At 41.5% G+C, this 19,246-nt stretch overlaps 1 protein-coding gene across 2 annotated transcripts; it reads right to left on the bottom strand.

The window, feature by feature from the left end:
• Positions 1 to 1,020: 1,020 nt before the first annotated feature.
• On the bottom strand, positions 1,021 to 15,926 carry Pdcd6 (programmed cell death 6). Of its 2 annotated transcripts, none has more exons than XM_038323799.2 (6): positions 15,726 to 15,926; positions 15,079 to 15,140; positions 11,266 to 11,310; positions 9,620 to 9,772; positions 5,565 to 5,674; positions 1,021 to 1,574 (listed from the first exon to the last, which is right to left on the bottom strand). In XM_038323799.2, the coding sequence occupies exons 1-6, from the start codon at positions 15,824 to 15,826 to the stop codon at positions 1,476 to 1,478; spliced, it is 570 nt and encodes a 189-aa protein (XP_038179727.1). In that variant the 5' UTR covers positions 15,827 to 15,926; the 3' UTR covers positions 1,021 to 1,475. The 2 variants fall into 2 exon arrangements, with proteins under 2 accessions (XP_038179727.1, XP_038179726.1); XM_038323798.2 differs by having other exon boundaries at positions 9,614 to 9,772; positions 15,726 to 15,925.
• Positions 15,927 to 19,246: the final 3,320 nt, after the last annotated feature.

The following is a 19,246-nucleotide window of genomic DNA, read 5'->3' as shown; positions in this document are numbered from 1 at the left end:
GGAAGATGAGCCCAGGTAGTAGCCTTTACAAAGATGGAGACACCCTACATTACTGAACTCATGGACTTCACTGTGTACTGGCTGACATCACTGAACAGAGTCATTTGCTAGTGTGGGTCAATGTCTGGGAGATGACCAACATGGATGGATCCTCAGAGCACATCTGGAGACTCCCATAATGGGGTTTACAAGGTCAAAGTCCAAGAGGCAATACAACTCTCCCACCACAGAATGTAGCCCCATCCCTCTGTGGTCTTATAAACCAGACAGCACAGGAAACAAACTTCCAGTGCCATCCTTGGCCAGAAACAGATGGATAGATCTCTATGGATCTCTATGGATTCTCATCTCTGACATCTATCCAATTGTCTTAATACCCCATCCCTCCTAAAGCATAACCTACTTCCTTCAAGCAGAGTTGACAAGTAGGGGACATGAAGGGGTTCCTATCCCCAGAGCTGGTGTAAGGTAATGTAACTTGGTTCTTAGCTCTGGTTGGTTAAACCTCATCTTCCTAGCCCATCTATCCTGCTTGTCTGTTGGACATAATTTCATGTAGGAAAGTACACATGAGACAGTGAATTTAGAGACATGTGTTGGAACACAGTACAAGAATGAAGTCATGTGAGAATTCTGAGTGCTTGTGAGAAAACAAGACAAGAGTTTTGTGACCTCAGTTTCTTCAAAACAGAGTTGCTCTTGGAATGTGTTTTTGTGCTCCTCCCAGGTGTGGCAAAAGTGAGTTTACTTCAGCGTCGTTATTCATATGCCTCCATGGAAACGTTTTTCCACATGTGGCTTGTCACAGATTAAACACCTTAGTCATGTGATTCTTAACTCTCAGAGTGTCTGATAAATTGTCTGATGATTAATAAAGTTGACTGTTACTAAGACTTTAGTCCATCTCACTTTAGGCCCCACACTCCCAGGTTCACACTGCCAACTAGAGCATCAACAATGGGTACATCTCTTCCACCTGTTTGATTTAAAAAAAAAAAACACGCCAAAAGTAGGCAACCAGTCTGTATCATCATTTTATTGCTTATGTTACATAGTCCAATGAATACATAAACTCTTTTTTAAAAAAGTAAGGCACATGAAAAGCCTTCTGTGCAGGTTCCATATTATTTTAAAACTCTAATAAAAGCTAATAAAAGCATTTCAACTACAGAATTAGAGACATCTAGAAAAGAACATGATAGTTTGAGAGCAGAATCCCGAGCCATTATTAAGTTTCACCTCATGGCACAATTAGTCAGCAAATCCAAGGTTTGTATTCTAACAGTGTAGCTAGGGTGCCACGACAGAATCACTAACCGGGTTATTCACATATGTACAGCCAGGTCCCCAAGTATTAATTATACATCCTAGGGAAGAACAGCATCTAACTGCACTTGTGCCCTGTTTTATCACAGGTAAGAAATTTGGCATTTTCAGTCTTTTTGCATGTTGTGCTTGCTGTTCACAGGGCCTGGTTATACGATGCTGAAGACCATGGAGAGATACTGCTCATAAGACACCTGAATCCAGCCGTCTTGATCCGTGTCATAGCGTCTGAATATGTCTGTCAACCTCTGGGAGAAGCATAGACATTGAGAATTTACTACACAGAACAGTGTACTTAGATAAAAGACATCCGAGGACCCAATCTCAGAAGCAAAGCATTTCCCTCACTTCTTAGAAGGAGAGTGCAACGGCATTCACACAGGAAAGCACGGGCGTAGTCTTGAGCACCTCTAGTCAGTGCCTCTGTGGGCAACAAAGGGTACGGCAGATCTACCCAACTATATACCACACAGGCCCTTCTTCACATTTCACAGCCATCTCATGAACCTGGTCTGGGTAGCCCAGGACAGAGACACTGCCCAAAGGGCACATGTGCTGAAGGGTGCAGTGGGGGAAGGGTTAACTACATGTAGTGTATAAGCATCATGCAGGGCTCAGCCTCCCCAGCCCACTTCCCCTTCAGTAGACTTTGGACCCAGACAGGTGAGAAGTAGATGAACAAGACCATAGATTCCATTTATTTTGTTGTTATTTTATGTTTTTGAGACAGGGTCCCACTATGTAACCCTAGCTGGCCTGGTACTAGGTCTGCAGACCAGCCTGCTCTTGAACTCAAGAGGTTCATCCACCTGCCTTTGCCTCCAGAGTGCTGGAGACTGGGATTAAAAGCACAGTGCTACCATGCCCAGATTCCAACCATATTTTGTAAGACTAGGCTATGTGCATGACAATTTTGAACAAACTTATGAAGACCTTAAGTATGTTCTCAGTATTTCTAAAGAAAACAAAGCAAAACCAAAAACAGACACAAGGGAATTCTATGTGTTAACAGAAATCAACAGCCCTAGCACATCAAGACTCAACAGTTCATGGTCTACCTCCTACTTTAGACATGAGTGGGTTTTGAAGGTCAGGTGGTGGCACAAACTTGAATCTCAGCATTGGGGCTGAGGGAACTGTTCAAGATCATCCTGGGCTACATTACAAGAGCCTGTCTTAATGTTCCCCACTCTCCAGAAAATACTATTATCCGTAAAATGAACTATAGTCACATGGCAAAAAAACTATGTCTTGGTCAGTGGTGGACTATAAGACACTACTATCTAAATCTTAAAAATCTGCTAAAAAGGCCCATGCATGGTTTGATGGAACAAGATTCCCAAAAGGTCTCCATGAACCCTAAAAATACTTCTCCCAACAAAAAGCAGGAGCAGTTTGGAGAAAATTATGCCCAAATTTCCTAAATTATTGTTTATAAATGTTTATTTTCATTTTAAAAGGAAGAAAGCAATGATGAACTTTGCCATTACAAGGCAAAACAGATCTTCAAATGTCCTGCTTCACTGAAAAGTCTACCAGATACTATCTATGGGCCTGTAGGCTGAAGACGGATGCCCTAATGTTACAGAAGAACTTTGGGTTACTGTTCAGGCAGCAGGATGTCTCTGTCAATTCTAAAACTTTGGAAGTTGCTTACAACACACTTTCTGTTTGCTTAGGTATATCTTCTGGGGTCTTTGATGGGAGTTGAAAACTATATAGTTATAATTATAGTTTTCCTTAGTTATGATAAAAATAAATTAGATATAAAACTTTAGACTCACAAAGATAGGATAGATGATAGAGAATTTTTCTTAATTTGCCAAATGTAAATGGACTAAATACTATAACTATAATTCTTGCTTGATACTGTTCTATACATGTAATTTTATTACGTTAAAGTTAAAACTTTTCTTCTTAATTAGACAGAAAAGGGGAGATGATATGGGATGTCATTCTGTATATGTGTTGCTTTTATTGGTTAATGAATAAAGCTAGCTAGGAATACATCTGAACCATTGGCCAAACAATGTTGTAACTAACAGAGTTTCTGCGTGATTATTTGGGTCTGAGAGTCCGGGAAACAAAAACACAATCTCTGTTTACAAAGCTCTGTCTAAATGCACATAGTACATTAGGGAAATAGTGCCTAGTGGGAAGAAATTAGGCCACTAGTGGTGTGCCCAAAAAGGAGTACTGGGACTCCAATCACCTTCTCATCTGTTTGCCATAAACCCCCAAAGCAACGGGCCAAGTCTGAACTAAAACCTCTAAAACTGTGAACCTATATCTTATTTCCAATTGATTTATGTCGTTTTTTTTTTTTTAACAGTAAGAGAAAGAAAGGTAACAGAGTGGATCTACCATACAGTTCACATGTATAACAAGGTTCTGTCATCCAGATATGTATAAGCACACTCATGTTTGCACAATAACTTCACCTAATAACATATCCTCCAGAACATGTCTCTCTATCAGTGACAAATGACTACAGAAAGGAGTAAACATGCCTAACCTGTGCAAGGCTCTGATTTCAATCCCAGCGCCACAAAACAAAACACAAAGGATAATGAATTACCCAGAGTGCTGGTTCAGGCCTATAATCCCAGAACTTAGGAGGTGTAGGTAGAAAGACCAGGAATTCAAGGCCACTCTCAGCTACATAGAGAAAAATCAAAGCCAGTCTGGGCATTTTAGAAAAAAAGAAACACATTTCTGAGGAAACTTTTACCTACATCGCACATTGTTCTCTTTCCTTTTGGATTCTTGACCTTTCTAGCACTTCCAGTCATTTTTCAAAGGTAAAACTGATCCAAGAAACTGGCTACCCACCCCACCCCACCCCATAGGAGACAATACCAACAGAGCACAGGGTGTATAGAATGGAGAGCTTCTTCTGGACTTGACTAGGCTACCTAGGAGGTTGAGAAAAAGCTCAAACCTTTGCATATCCAGAAATACAAGGATCAGAACTTCACTCTCAAATCCAAACTCTTAACAGTATAATAATTCAGACACAGTCTGTGAGATTTCACACCAAATGTCTTCTTACACTGTAAGCTTCCCTAACCTCATGGGAACTGAGAGTAGAGGCAGAAGTAGTCTTTCAGAGACTTGAGGCTTGAATACCAATAGACCAGTTCTCCAATAGCATGAAGAACAGGAGGAGGTGACATGTCAAAATCTTTTTGGTTCTTGTTTATTTAAGACAGGGTATTGTTATGTAGCCAGGCTTGCTTAGAGCTCATGAATCTTATTACTTTAGGCTCCTGGAAGCTAGGATTATAGGCCTACACCATACTAGGCCCAGAATGATTTACTTTTTTAAGATTTATTTTTATTTTATTTGTATGAGTGTTTTGCCAGAATGTATGTCTGTATACCATATACACTCACTTCTGGCCATGGAGGCCAGAAGATATTGGAATCTCTGGAACTAGAGTCACAGATGGTTGTTAGCTATCATGTGGGTACTGGGAATCAAACCTGGATCATCTAGAAGACCAGTAAGTGCTTTTACTGCCAAGTCATCTCTCTAGGCCTTCAAATTCATTTTTTAAGAAACCATGGAGGATTGTGATTAGCAGTTCAATAAGAGGAGATGCACCTTTACTGACTTTCTTTGACTGAGAATATTTTCCTAAATTCTACATTGTATCTCAAGACTTAATACTGTCCACATATCTCAGTGGTTCTGCAACCAACAGAAGTGACCTCAGCCTAGATTCAATCTCTAAGGACTTATCTCTTAGAGACAGGTTCTACTGAAGTATTAATGGAGAAAACATTTGCTTTCTATGAACTGAATCTACTTTAGATAAAGGGGCTGGAGCAAGGAAGTGTCACACATAACCCACTTTGAGCTAACAGCTGTTAAATATGATCATTATACTGTTATCTCTGTTGTTGCTTTCTGTTTGAAAATTTCAAATTATGTACTATATACAAACATATTGCTAGACTTACATATGACTAGTACCAAGGTTCATCACACCAGCTTTACCATAAAAATGCAATGTCTTACGTTATGATGCCATAACAGCTGTGACATCAATAGGGGACAACGTCTGAAACATCACAAGGCAAATGATCCTGGTTCCAAGGGTTAAAAAAAAATTTTTTTTTTCTAGCTTCAAACCTTACACAGAAGGGAAGTACTCACTCTGATGGTTACTCCATTCCTGCCCCCCTTCCCACCTCTGATGTCACAGCAAACCCACATGAAGTTGCTTGGTCACCTGCAAGACAATGCAGCCCTGGATGAAGTCATCAAATGCGATCTGCCCTCGTCCTTGTCTGTCAAATTTGCGGATGAGGATGTCATGGAACTGATCAGAGAGCCGGTACCCTTGGAGAGGGAAGAAAAGAGTCAAGATAGGCTAGGAGAAGAATAAAGCATGACTTATATTTTATACTCCGTAACTTTTCTAAGACCCTTCAGATCAAACAGTGATTAGATGGGAATAAGAGAGAGAGAAAAAAAGTACAAACTTATTGAAAGGCACTCTGGAAACTAAGTATGCTACTTAAATACAATTTTCTGAAATAAATATGTTGTCAGAACTGTGAAGTGATCTTATGTACCAGTACCAACTTGCAAGTCTACTTGCTGTCTTGCTTCCTATGACCTCTCTGGTTTATGTTACTAACTGTACTCATTCTGCTTGTGCCTAAGAAAACACCCACAAGGTAGTGAGACTTGGTATTCCTGAACCCAGTGGAGACCTCATTACATTAACTCATCTAGACATGAATGTTCTCAGTGACTTACTGTTCTTGGTCACTCATCATTAGAAGACACTAAAGCTAAATACCACTGAAAGTTCTAGTTACATGTGTGTCAACATAAAGAAAGTAGTTAACTGACAGGGACTCCTACACAAATCAGTTCATTTGGGATCAGGGTTCTGAGAATGCAGCTAATTGGCCTCGTAAAGGTTAGAGTAAATAATGTGTCTTACGCAATACGATTCTAAGTTTCTGAGAGTACAGATAATCAGCCTCATTGAAGTTTAGGATCAATGAAAGATCACCTGGCATTATAATTCCATTTCCAAATTTTCAGTGTGTTTGAAAAGGTCTTTAGTAGGGGATGACAGATGTGAGATGTGTAGATACACCAGACATACAGACATGACCAAACGCCATGTTTAAGGAAGACACCCCTCATCTGCTTCCTTCCCTTGTCACCTGTGTGACTGTAGCATACTTATTGCTTCCGGAGACAAAATCCAGGTACCAAAATATTTTTACTGGTTTTCAGTCTTGTTGGAAACTTTGTAAGTATATGTACACCTATTGGCTGAATCTCACAGTTAATTACTGTATAAAACTTAGCCATTATACTTAAAAATGTTCAAACATAAAAACATGTTCACAGCACCTTCCAGAGCAATTGCAGGGAGTGGGGACAGGAGCTTACATTCTGGAACCCTAATCAAATGTGTGACATTGAAACTGATCAAACAGGAAACAGGACCTCTAATCAAATCTGAAAGAAATAGCCCAAAGGAAACGCTGCCACGCCTCACTTCCTTACACCTCGCATGTGAGGTAGTAGCCCTGGGTAAGCCCTGACCCTCTGAAAACAGAGAAATACAGGTATTGTTGGTCTCCTGCCAGGACAGGAAAGGACCAATGAAACGAGAACAAATATATAAGAGTTCTTGTCTGCGCATGAAAGGAACCCCACTGCTGCTAGAATTAACTTGAAATTTCTCTGACCATTGGCACTCTTGTAGAGAAAGCAAAGACAAAAGGCAGACAGACGAGCAAAGTAAACTACAAAGAAGTAAAGCAAAAGAGAACGCTCCCTAGAGGAGCTAAAATCTGGCAGCAAACTGGCCTCTACAGAGCTCCTCGCTCAGCCCTGTGGCCTGGTTAGGACTAACCAGTGAGATACAATCTTAGACCCAACTTGCTGACTGCCAGGTTGCACACCACTTGTTATGGCCACCTCGAGGCCTCCACTCTTGCACAAGTAGCAAAAGCAGATCATAATGAGTCAGTCTTGTCTATCTCAGGATAGACCAGGTAGAATACCCTCCCAAGAGGCTGAAGGGCCTGAGTAAAGTAATATGGAGACATATCTACTTTCCAACACTGCCCTAAGTGTGTCAGGAATGTTCTTCTGTAGCTCCAGAGGTGAGAATCTCACTGAATGGAAATATTCTATTTCTACTTCCAACAGCCAACACCTTTGGTGATAGACAAAAGTCCTTTTCTACCTAGAAACTAAGAGAAGGTATGACACCACCAGAACAATAACTCCATTTACACCACTGGTCCAGGCTACTGACCTGTGGCCAGGTTTGTCAGCACCAGGAAGTGAGCACCTGGACAAGTTCCACTACCAGAAGCAACATAGCCCTGTGCTTCCTGAGGAATCCCAATGCAATCACACACAGCCTGACCTAAATTAGTGACCTCTAGTGGATACAGGGATGATTTGCCTGGGACTAATCTCTGTTCCAACAACCAGCAAATGGCCTGAGAAAGGCTATACGTGGGCCTTGCCTAATCTCACTCAAAGCATTTTTGAAAACCAGTAACCTTGTGAAATGAGTCAATGGTAAGCAACCGTATTACTTGGAGGTCATGCCACAGGCTTCAGATTTGCCTAAACCTTCACCATAAAGGAGATAAGCAGATGCAACATGATTGAACATGGCTGAAAATATAGGTAAGCGGTAGTTCATTATACTTACAAACAAACAAACAAAAAACCAAACAAACAAAACCCCAAACTACATAAGTTGCCAGAGGCCACATGGAAAAGGGGATATTCAAAGACGTGGAGGGTTTGAGATGAGGGATTATTAACTCCAACTGGGCTGCCCACCAGAACAGATGGCTGTACTGCAGGTGAAGTAATTAACAAGTAACAAAAGCCACACCTACAGGGCAGTGTTCATGACCATTCAGATCTCTGTACCTGGCTACAGAACTTAGTAGCAATGGTCTCCGTGAACAGACAATCATTAGACTCACCAGGTGTCCCATTAGATACCACAGGTAACACTGGGTCAGCCTGAAACACTACAGATTCTCTTATTCTCTAATAATTTCCCAACAGTAATAACCATTGCTTCTAAAGCCAACTTCCTAATAGCTGCCACCAAAAATATCTCAAATTAGCGTGCAAACAGAAATACATATCTTTTTCCTCGACACTTAGGAGAAATGCATCAGGACAAACAGAGAAACCATGGCAGAACTACCAGGAGAGTTCAGAGGGGACTGTTGAGCTGAGAGATGTCTGGAAACTGAGAGAGATGGTGGCACTGCCCAAGACGGCCCACTGGCCCCTGAACAAACATGCTCTCCTACAGAAGATTCTGATCATGACACGGAGGGCACTTACGCTTCTAACTGGCCCCAAGGACAAAGTGAGAAGAGAGAAGTTTAAAGAAAAGGGGTGATCATTGCCATGCTGGAAGGAGAAAAGGCAGAATTATACAATCCACATAAGTGGGAAATAACATACTTTAGGAAAGTAAAACTCAAGATATCTACAATACATTAGATTATAGTTCACTTTTTAATAAAACTTCTAGACACAAAAGAGTCTGGTAAGGGCACAAGAACAGAGAGCACTCTATGAAACGGTTCCCAATCCGAATCTAGGTATGTGGGAGGCAAACATCTCACTGATTCTTTTGTAAGTAAATCCCAGCTTTCTCTCAGACTCAAGGCTAGTTCTGGGAGCTTCTAATCACACTCTGGGCAGGTACTATGAATATTTGTGAGAAACACAGCACACTTTGCATGCCTAAGCCCACACCAAGCACACACGCACAAAATGCATTTGAGAATGGGCACACATACTTTATAATTTCCCACTGAAGCAAAATTTGAATGAATTGATAAATTTTCTTTACAGAATTAGCTTTTTGTGTTATTTTATCACTGTGTTCACATACTTTGACAAACCACCACATAGAAGCTGCCAACTACTCAGAAGCACTGTATTTCCATTTTTCTACTTTAAATTGTTCCAAAAGCCACATTCTCAATTTTGCTAATGACACCATCTCACTTCACAAAAAATACATGATTTGCATAGCCCTTATCTCATTTTGGATGAAACACTGTGTGAAAGACTCCATGTCACATATAAATCTTCATGACAAAAATAGAATCAAAATATGAACCTGTACAACATAAACAGAAATTTCACATGGACTGAATTAAAGAAAATCAATAAACTAAACAAAGTAAAACAAAACTTGAGGAACTCCTATATTCCAAAATGAAATATGCTATACAATTAAGACAAGTGAATTACCAAAACCTGAGAGTGCTTGCTTGAGCTCATTCTTGTCGATCATCCCAGAGTTGTCCCTGTCGTAGGTACGGAAGACGTTCTGCCAGTCTGTGATGTACTTCCACACACCTGTAAACTCACTGAAGTTCACACCAGCCTTGTTTTCTCGGTCAAACATAGCTGAGATGCAGAGGAACACCGGACACACATTAGGTTTGTATGTTCAACAGAAAAGACAACCACAGTACAGAACTGACAGTTGATGCCACTTCTAGGGCAGGTGCTGGCACAGAGCCACCAGCTGGCTGGTAAAGGTTAGTTTGTTGAACAAATTACTAGATTCCTAAAGGTCTAGTTATCCCTGCCTGAGGTGCAGGGAGTGCGGAGGACAGTAACCCAACACTAGCCCCTAAGCAATAACAACCAGAGCACACGCTCACAACGGTGTAGAAGGCAGACAATTATGAAAAAAATGTTTCACACTTCAGAAAGTTCTGGAAAACAAAAACACCTTCTCAGAAGGAAAATGGTACGCAAAGGTAAGGGCCCCATCACCCTAGCTCCTAGTCCTGAGCCAGAGTAAACCCTTTTACCTACTGCCCAGGTACCACCTCTAGAGGGGGTTCAGGAGTTCCCCTAGGGCAAGAATGCTTGTTTTAATTAGAAGATACCCTGGTCTAGTACCCTATTAACTTTGAATTTTATTTTTAAGACCTGAATTTTCATTTTAAAAAAAAATAGTTTCATTCTCCAGGTGAGCGCTCAGTTTCCTGTTCATGCCCCCAGGCCTGCTGCCTACTGTTTCCCACTATTACAAACTTTAACCTCCTGAAACTGTAAGCCCAAATAAACCCTTTATTCTATACGTTTAGTTATGTCATGGTGTTTCATCATAGCAATGAATAAGTAACTAATACACAGGGAGAATCCAAACTGATAATTCATATCCTGGTAAGAAAAAAAATGATGGGAATCCTTCCTGGACGACTCAACTCCAGCTCAGGCCTTGGGACATGCATTTTATTTTATTTTATTTGTTTGTTTCGTTTTTGTTTTTCAAGACACGGTTTCTCTGTGTAGCTTTGGAGTCTGTCCTGGAACTCTGTAGACCAGGCTGGCCTGGAACTCACAGAGATCTGCCTGCCTCTTCCTCCCGAGTGCCGAGATTAAAGGTGTGCACCACCACCGCCCCACTTGATACATGTATTTTAAATACCAAACACTAGCTTGCAAAAAAACAAAGAAAAATTACTAAACCATGAAGGAAATCAGTTACATGTATGAAATTCAGCAGAAAGAATTATTATATGTAAACTGCCTTTCTATAGACTTCGAAGTCATCAGTAACACAAGGTAAAATAGTTATAAGCTAACATATATATATATATATAATTCTTATGTAAATGCATTTCTTAAAGTTTAGAAATAAAAGTCACAAAAATGAATTTTTAAAAAGATACTACCAAAATAAAAAAATAAGGCTTAAAGAAAACTAACGTGGAAATTTTATACATGTATAACCTCAGAACTAGAATTGGAAAGGACAGACTACGATGTAAATATAAACAAGTGAAAGCATCTAGAAATACAGACCTAGGAGCCCACTCAGTATGACTGCAGTGTTTCTATGACCCACAGAAACAACTGCCCAGCCTGTCCGCATGAATACTTACAAATGATTGACCTGACAGTCACTGGATTAAACGGAGTCCAAGTACCTGAAAACAAATGACATGAAAGCAATTAGTCAAAAGAAGATGAACTTATAAGATGTTCTAGATATCTGGCACACAATAGTCCATGAGACTCAGAAGCCTGCTCTGGAATAGAGGTTACAAGCAGGGGCCTGCTCCCCAAGACATCAGAAGATCTGGCTGCCTTAACCTATAGGAGCCCTGAGCACTTCTGTACTTCCTAGTCAGCATCCAGTCTGTACTTCCAAGTTTAAACTATCTGTTATTACCAGAGGCCGGATGCTGTTTCTCTGTAGAATTTCAGTTGTGCAAATTTCTGGGGAGAGCAGATATGCCAGGCTATGCCCGGTGTCCCAAAGACCATGTGGAGGCTTGACAACTCTCTAGAACAAGACTCCCCATAACAGCTCTTTACCCAGAGGAGACAAAGAGTAAAAGTAGCAAGGGGTAACTGGGTGGAAAACCAGGAACTGGCTCCTAGAATCAGTGAGAGACATACTCGTACACAGGCTACCAGCCGGGCAACTGTCCTGAATCTGAGAGTCTATCGTTTTTGGGTAGTTAGCCACTAGGCTCTCGCTGTCCAGAGGAAAATAATGCTCTGCCACAAATCATATCTTTGCTGTAAACCACCCACGCAAAGAAGTCAGAAAGCATAGACCAGAGGATGGAGTGTTGAGACCAGCCTGGCTATAGAGAGAGCCTGTATCAAAAACCAAAACACCACACACACACACACACACACACATATAACAAACAATGAGACCAGCCTGGGCTATAGAGAGAGCCTGTATCAAAAACCAAAACACCACACACATACACACACATATAACAAACAAACAAAAAACCCAAAACAACAACAACAAGCAGATCTCAAACTCCCTCTGCACCAACACAAGACAACGAAGATCGTCGTCACCCATGTAACTAGGCCAGTGGCAGAGAAAAGACATAGTGACTGAATAATAATTTTACAGTGGATCATCTTGCTTATATATAAGTGTGCTTTCCCTTTCCCTCAGCTCTTTTTTATCCTAAACTAGAACTCTATTGCTAAAAACATATCCAAAAGAAATTTTTTTTTAAAAAAAAGACTGTTTTCAAAACATGCATCTCAAATCACTGATATGTTTGCTAAGTCAAATGTACTTCAAAAGCACGGAAAAGAGGTACTGTGGTGACAAGTGCCTATAATCCCAGCACTCGGGAGGCAGAGGCAGGCGGATCTCTGTGAATTCGAGACCAGCCTGGTCTACAAGAGCTAGTTCCAGGACAGGCTCCAAAGCCACAGAGAAACCCTGTCTCGAAAAACCAAAAAAAAAAAAAAAAAAAAAATAGAGAAATCCTGTGATAGTTGATCTTCACTGTCAACTTGATTGGATTTAAAAATCAATCACCTAGGAGATTAATAAGATAACAGTACCCTGTGTATGAGGGTATGTCCAGATGGGATTAATTTAAGGGAATGACCTACCCTGAATGTAGGTGGCACTATGCCCTGGAATGGGGCCCAGACAGAATAAAAGGGAAAAAGGAGACAGCTAGAGGAACAAGGGGGCACCAGCATTCCCCTTTTAGGCTCCCTCGCTGCCCTGAAGTGAACAGTTCTGTCCCACCAAAACCTCCCCTTCTGGATGGACTGAACCCAAACTGTGAACCAAAACAAATATTTCTATCCATGAGTTGCTTCTAGCAGGTACTGTGGTTGCAGAGATGAGAAGACAAATCCTGTTCTGTGTTCTTTCTGTCCACTGACCATACTTGTTCTATGTAAACAGGTCTCATGTAAACAAGTCTCACAGAGGCCCAGTGTACCCATGAACACTCCTAGCATGGTGTCAACTGCATAGCAACCAAGAGGTCTTAGAGACGACTAAACTGAAGTGAGAAACCATGCTATTTTAACTTCACAATTCCTTCCATAACATACTAATTAAATTTCCTAACATAGCAGAAAACCAATCCTAGAGGACTGACTAGAAATCAAAATAGTTTAAGTCACAAAAACAGCAATTCTGAGAAGGGCAGTGAGAACTCAGACGCAACTATCTGATGATAAATGTTCCCTGAACAATATAGCTGTAGCCATTCTTTATGAAGCTTATAATCTAAAAGCCAGAGAGTGCTAAAGTTTGAAAATTATTCCCCCTGAAACTAAAAGTAACATTTATTTGCCATTGTTAAAAGGCAGGTCCTTTATGGAGAGGTTAGGTCATAAGAACTCCAGTCTTAGGAACAGAAGCCTACTTGAGAGAGAAAGAAGTTTAACAGTTGCCTGAAAGACACTAATTGGTACACATCTTTAATCCCAGGACTGGGGACAGAGGCAGAGGAATCTCTTAGTTCAAGGTCACCCTGAGCTACAAATCTGTCTAAAAGAGAAACAGAGCTCACACAAAGATGATCCTAGCACTTGGGATCCCACACCTTTAATCCCAGCACTAGGCAGGCAGAGACAGGAGTGATATAGCTGAGCAGAGAGAGGAATATAAGGCGGGAGGAGACAGGAGCTCTCCAGATAGTGCAGTCTAGGCAGTCAGAGGATGCAGTCAGAGGACAGGATCACCCTTTTGGTCTGAACATGATAGAGGTGAGAACTTTCTAGTGGCAATGCTTCTCTGATCCTTCAGCTTTCACCCCCTAATATCTGACTCTGAGTTTTTATTATTAAGACCAACTAGAATTTGAGCTACAACTAACTTCTTCCAAAGCTTATATAGCACACCTGGGGAGAAACAAGCTCCCTCCATTAGAAAAGACAGCCACACCTTAAGAATTACAAATGACATTTAATAAGAAAAATGTCTCTAGGATTATGGATTACTCTGTTGGTAAGATGTTTACCTACTGTTCTAGGTTCTCTTCTCAGTATAAAATAAACCATCACTCAGTATTAAAAAAGTTGCAGGAAAGAGGAGTGCAAGTTCAAGGTCAAGAAAGAAAAGAAAGAAAAATGTTGAAGCTGGAGAGACAGCTTCAGGGGTTTAAAGCACTTGCTGCTATTGCAGAGTACCCAGGTTTGATTCTCAGCAACTACATGGTGACTCACAACCATCTGTAATTCCAGTTTGAGAATCAGAAGCCCTCGTCTGTCCTCTGTGGGCAGCACTTGGTTCACATATATCAAGTAGGTAAAAACAGTCACACCAATAAATAAATCTTAAAATTAAATAATTTTAAAAAGAAAATAAAGTCTCTAATGGTACCACTAAAGATTAATGATGCTGACACCAGCAAAAACAAGACTCCATACCAAGACACCATACAAAGGCCACAATCCTGTTGATTCTGCTGGGACACAAAGTGTTCCTCACGTTTATATAAATACCGCCCCATGATCCTGCTGACAGCATTTGCCATACCTATTTCCCAAGTTCTTACAGCAAATACATTTCCACAAAAGCACTTAAGGACTATTTTGAAACCGTTCAACAACTGAACAATTATTTCTGACAATTTCTCAGGTGATCCTCTTCAGAGGAGTTGCTAAGACTGATTTACCCAAGTAGGTCAAAGGCCTTCTGGATACCTAAGGAACCTCTCTCTGACACAGAACTGGCCTTCTTACCTCTCCCCCAAGGCCTACACTGTGGCTCCCATTTCTCACAAAGCATTTTCTGAAGCTCACATACATTTGTCCTGGAGCTTGGTGAGGCAACAATGATAATCAAGGAAATGTGGACACAGTAGCTTAGAAACACCTTTACCTTATACTGGTAATGACTGGACCTCCATACTTGGAAATTCCAGAAAAGAAATTGCTTACTGGGAATGGATCAGGCTTCAACTCACCATTGGATAATGCTTGCTGAAGTTCATTGTCTGAAATCACTCCACTCCTGTCTTTATCAACCCTACAAAAAACAAACAAACAAACAAACAATAAAACCGAGTGAGCTAATGATGAAAAATAAAGGAAAAATAAAACATGGCTAAAACATCATTTTTGCCAATTTACACTAGGTCTGGAATGTTACGAAGGTCAGACCTTTTTCTTAGCTGAGGTGTGCCAGAGATTTTCTTCAAGTCCGTCTAAATTTACACCTGCACCAGTTCATATTTTTTCATATTAGGTAAAGATTCTCTCGGACAAGTAAGTCATTGTGACAATCAGGCAATTCATTAGGACGACCAGGGACAGAAGACGCTGCAGTTAAGTAGCCAGCTCCTTTTACTGATGCTGTTTTTCTGACTCAAGATTTTTGCCCTGTTCCTATACCAAGCACACCCGCTCCTGTAGGGTCTGCGCCCCTCGGCCCTGAGCGAAAGGAACCGCCAACATGACCCTGAGCCTTGCGCCACTGTAGACGAGAGGAAGCCGGGGATGAAGGAGAGTAGGACGAGGTCAGAGGAAAAGAGGGCAGGAGAGAGCCGGCGAGTAGGCCCTGGAAACCGAGGACCGCCCAAGGGCCAGAGGAGCAGGGCGGCCCCGGACGCACCTCTGGAAGACGTTCCACAGGAAGCTCTGGTCTGGCAGCGCAGCTCCAGCTGCAGGACCAGGGCCTGCGCCCGGGCCTGGGCGGTAGGAGTAGGCCGCCATGGGCTGATGATGAACAGCGGTAAAGCGGCCCAGCTCCAAACGCTGTGCTTCCGCCTCCGTCCCGGGGAGGACCAGGAGCCCACAACTTCCTGGGAACGACGGAAGCGCGCGCCCTTGAGTCACTCGGCAGGCGTGGTTAGTTGCCACGCAACGTCTGGGCCGGGCCTCCGACTCCTGCTCGCTGAGTCCCGCGCCTTTCAGCCCGATCCTGCCCCGCCCTCCTGCCCAGCCCAGGTGTCCGTCTTGTCCCGGAGCTGCTGCCTTAGCTGAGTTCAAAAGAGAGTAGACCGCCGGGCCAACCCAATCGTGCACGACGCCTCGACCTGGGATAGGAAGTGGTGAAAGCTTCACTTGAGTTGATGACCTTCCGTTATGTTTGCATAAAATATTGGTGCAAACGTGATGTACACCAACCGCGTGATGTTCTCGGCAGAAACTCAAAGTGACCTTTTAGGCACCCTGGAGTTTATCCATCTGTCTGTACTCCACCCTCCCGCCTTCCCACTTGCTTATTTTGGTTGAACCTCAGCCGCCCCTGAGTTTGACTTCATTTGTGAATGGCCCTAGTAAGGTTTGGTTCTGAGGTAAAAGCTTCATTTATCTGTGACCTCTGTTGGGACTTCTGTGTTTAGATAACAGGTTTGTTGCTAACTCCTGTAATTATAAATCTGCCTCCTTCATTTTGGATACTAATTCTATGACGCTTCTGTAGTTGGAATACCCCTTAATTGGGGATGTACAGCACTGGGGCAACTGCAAACCTGCCATATTCACATTCTGTCAGGCCATCCTTCCACCTAGATCTGTGTGCTGTGCACAGCTCAGGATACTACAGTTACCCCAGTTCTGCCATAGGATTATTCCAGCTGTACTACTCATCCAGTGAAGACGATTTATCATCATAAATGCTATGTTATCTTTGTGGGATTTTAGTTTACTTGCTAAGGCAGAACAGTCCAAGGCCCAAGAATATTGCCTTGTACACCTGAAACTTTCTTCCATGTGGACAGTCATCCATTATTGAGCACAGCTATAGATCTGATCAACTCCCAACTGTATCATTTTGTTTCTTGTCCCATTTTTCTTGTTCTTGTCCATGAGATTTTTCAAATTCTTCAAAGAAACTGTCTCATAGCTTTGGCATTTACCTCAAAATCTACAAAGTTCTTTAAGGTGGCTTCTCTTCCATGATTTAATGAATTCATTTCTTAAATTTCCCGTCTCACTTGTTGGATAATCTTTCAGGCTTTTTTAGTTATTTTATTTAGATTCTGAAATCCATTTTTATTCTGTCTTCCCTTTATTCTGGCTCCTTCTCTTTTCCAGTAATAAGAAAATATTAACACCCATAACTTTGCTACTTGATCTGGGAATTCCCTGGTACAAGCTTTACCTAAAAGCAGTTGCTTCGGCAGACCTGAGGCCTCTACCTACAGAACTTGGGACTCCACTAGCTGTTTACTGGTAAGAGTCTCCAACTTGGGATGCTATAGCTGTCCAGTTCCAAGGAGATTACCTCCTCCAACAGTTTACACCATCTATCTCCTTACCCTATCTCAGGCTCAGTTTCCTCCTAACCAGGTCTGTTCTAAGCTTTCCAGAAGTTGAGAAATGAGATAACACTGTCCTCCCTACTGTAATGTTAATCATATCATGTGTCAGCATATTGGGCCAGTCTTTCCTTTAGCCTAATTTCTTCGAGCTACTTTGAAAGCTCTTATTTTCTATTAGAACTTTTCTAACCATTGGCCTTTTCTAGAGCTGGGATGCCTGATGCATTCTACAATGTTCACCAATGAAATGGGTCACTGTCTGTCCCTTTCTTTGAATAAAGAGATTTCTGTGTATGCACTGATGCATGCATATTTTTATACATACCTAACTTAGCAGTGTACCACTAAGCCACATTGGTTCCTATGCTTACTTTCACAGGTTGATCATAGCCCTGGGCATTTGCACAGGGAAGACAAGTCCTTTTACTGCAACTTTTCCATAAACGGCCTCTGGGACAGAGCCAAATGTGTTCAGTATTCTTTCTTTCCTTCCTTCTCTCTCTCTCTCTCTCTCTCTCTCTCTCTCTCTCTCTCTCTCTCTTTCTCTTTCTTTCTCAGATTAATGATGAAACTTTGTCCCTTGGTTCCAATATTTTGTATTTAGCTTGAAAGAGAACAACCTATTACTTTTTATGTAACACAGGCTTTTTAGTGAGTGTTGTTGAGTCTATCAAATGTGTGCTAGTTGGTGTGAGGACAGCAGCCAATGTCCACACACCACCATTGGCTACGGATGGACTTATTCTGATCTACTTGGTCTGACACGATTGCTACTTGCCACATGAGGCTGCAGAGCAGAGATGGACCAGTACAACTGAAGTAGTTTTAAATTTCAAGTTAATTTAATTAATTAAAATGTAACATGTGGCTTTGATAAAGCATTGGTCCTTCTTGTTTCCTTCAAGGTGTCATCACATTTGGCACCCAACTTCCTTTACACATGGTCTGTTGCTTCTTTTATAGGTTTCATTTTGAAATTCTGAGACCTGCATTTTAAACGATTCGGGTTCATGGCTCATTAGTGAAGTGTAGACATTAACATTCATGATGAGGAAACCATCGCTCTACTATGCTACAGGTGACTCTTGTTTTTAATTCAAGTACTAACTTTGAATATTGCTCTGACACTCTAGCACTCTAGCTTTGCGTGTTCACTAAACCTTCTGAATGGGGCCAAGTTACTCAGAAGTCACAACTTTCCACTTGCTATCCTGCCTTTTGGTTGGATCATGTCATTCTAGTTTTCAAATTCCTTGGTCATTTAAGAAATGCAAATTCTTGGATGCAACTAGAAATTTAGGAATTTACAGATCCCGATTGGAATACTGCAGGCCAATCTTCTGTTTCTCATTTTCCTTTTTGTTTTTCAAAGCAAGCAAACAAGCACATATTCATATGGTATAAAACATAATGCATGTGTATGTGTGTCTTCCTTTACAGCACAAACTGGGTTCAAATGTTTTTGGGTGTTTTCATTATTTTTAATTATGTTTGTGTCTGTGTAGGTGCCCAAGAAGAACAAAGGGATCAAATATCCATGGAAAAGGTAGTTATGAGCCACTCAATGTGGGTGCTGGAGACTGAACTCAGTTCTAAGAACAATATGATATCTTAACCTCTGAGCCATCTCTCTAGTCCCCACATCTCAAACATTTGACCCTCGTACATCAGCCTCCAGTATACTGGGAAGACATTACACCGAAGGTCAAGATCTTCCTCATTCCTTCTCTCAGCTATACAGTACTTCTACCTTAGATGAATTCACCTGTTACCCAGCAACCAACTGTTGTTTTTAATATTAAGACAACAAAGCTTTCAACTTTGCAGTCATTTAAGACAGGGCCTCAAACTATGATTCTCCTGCTTC

The sequence above is a fragment of the Arvicola amphibius genome, chromosome 3, assembly GCF_903992535.2.
Source record: "Arvicola amphibius chromosome 3, mArvAmp1.2, whole genome shotgun sequence".
Classification (NCBI taxonomy): Eukaryota; Metazoa; Chordata; class Mammalia; order Rodentia; family Cricetidae; genus Arvicola; species Arvicola amphibius.
This window is presented reverse-complemented; position numbering and strand designations above follow the sequence as displayed.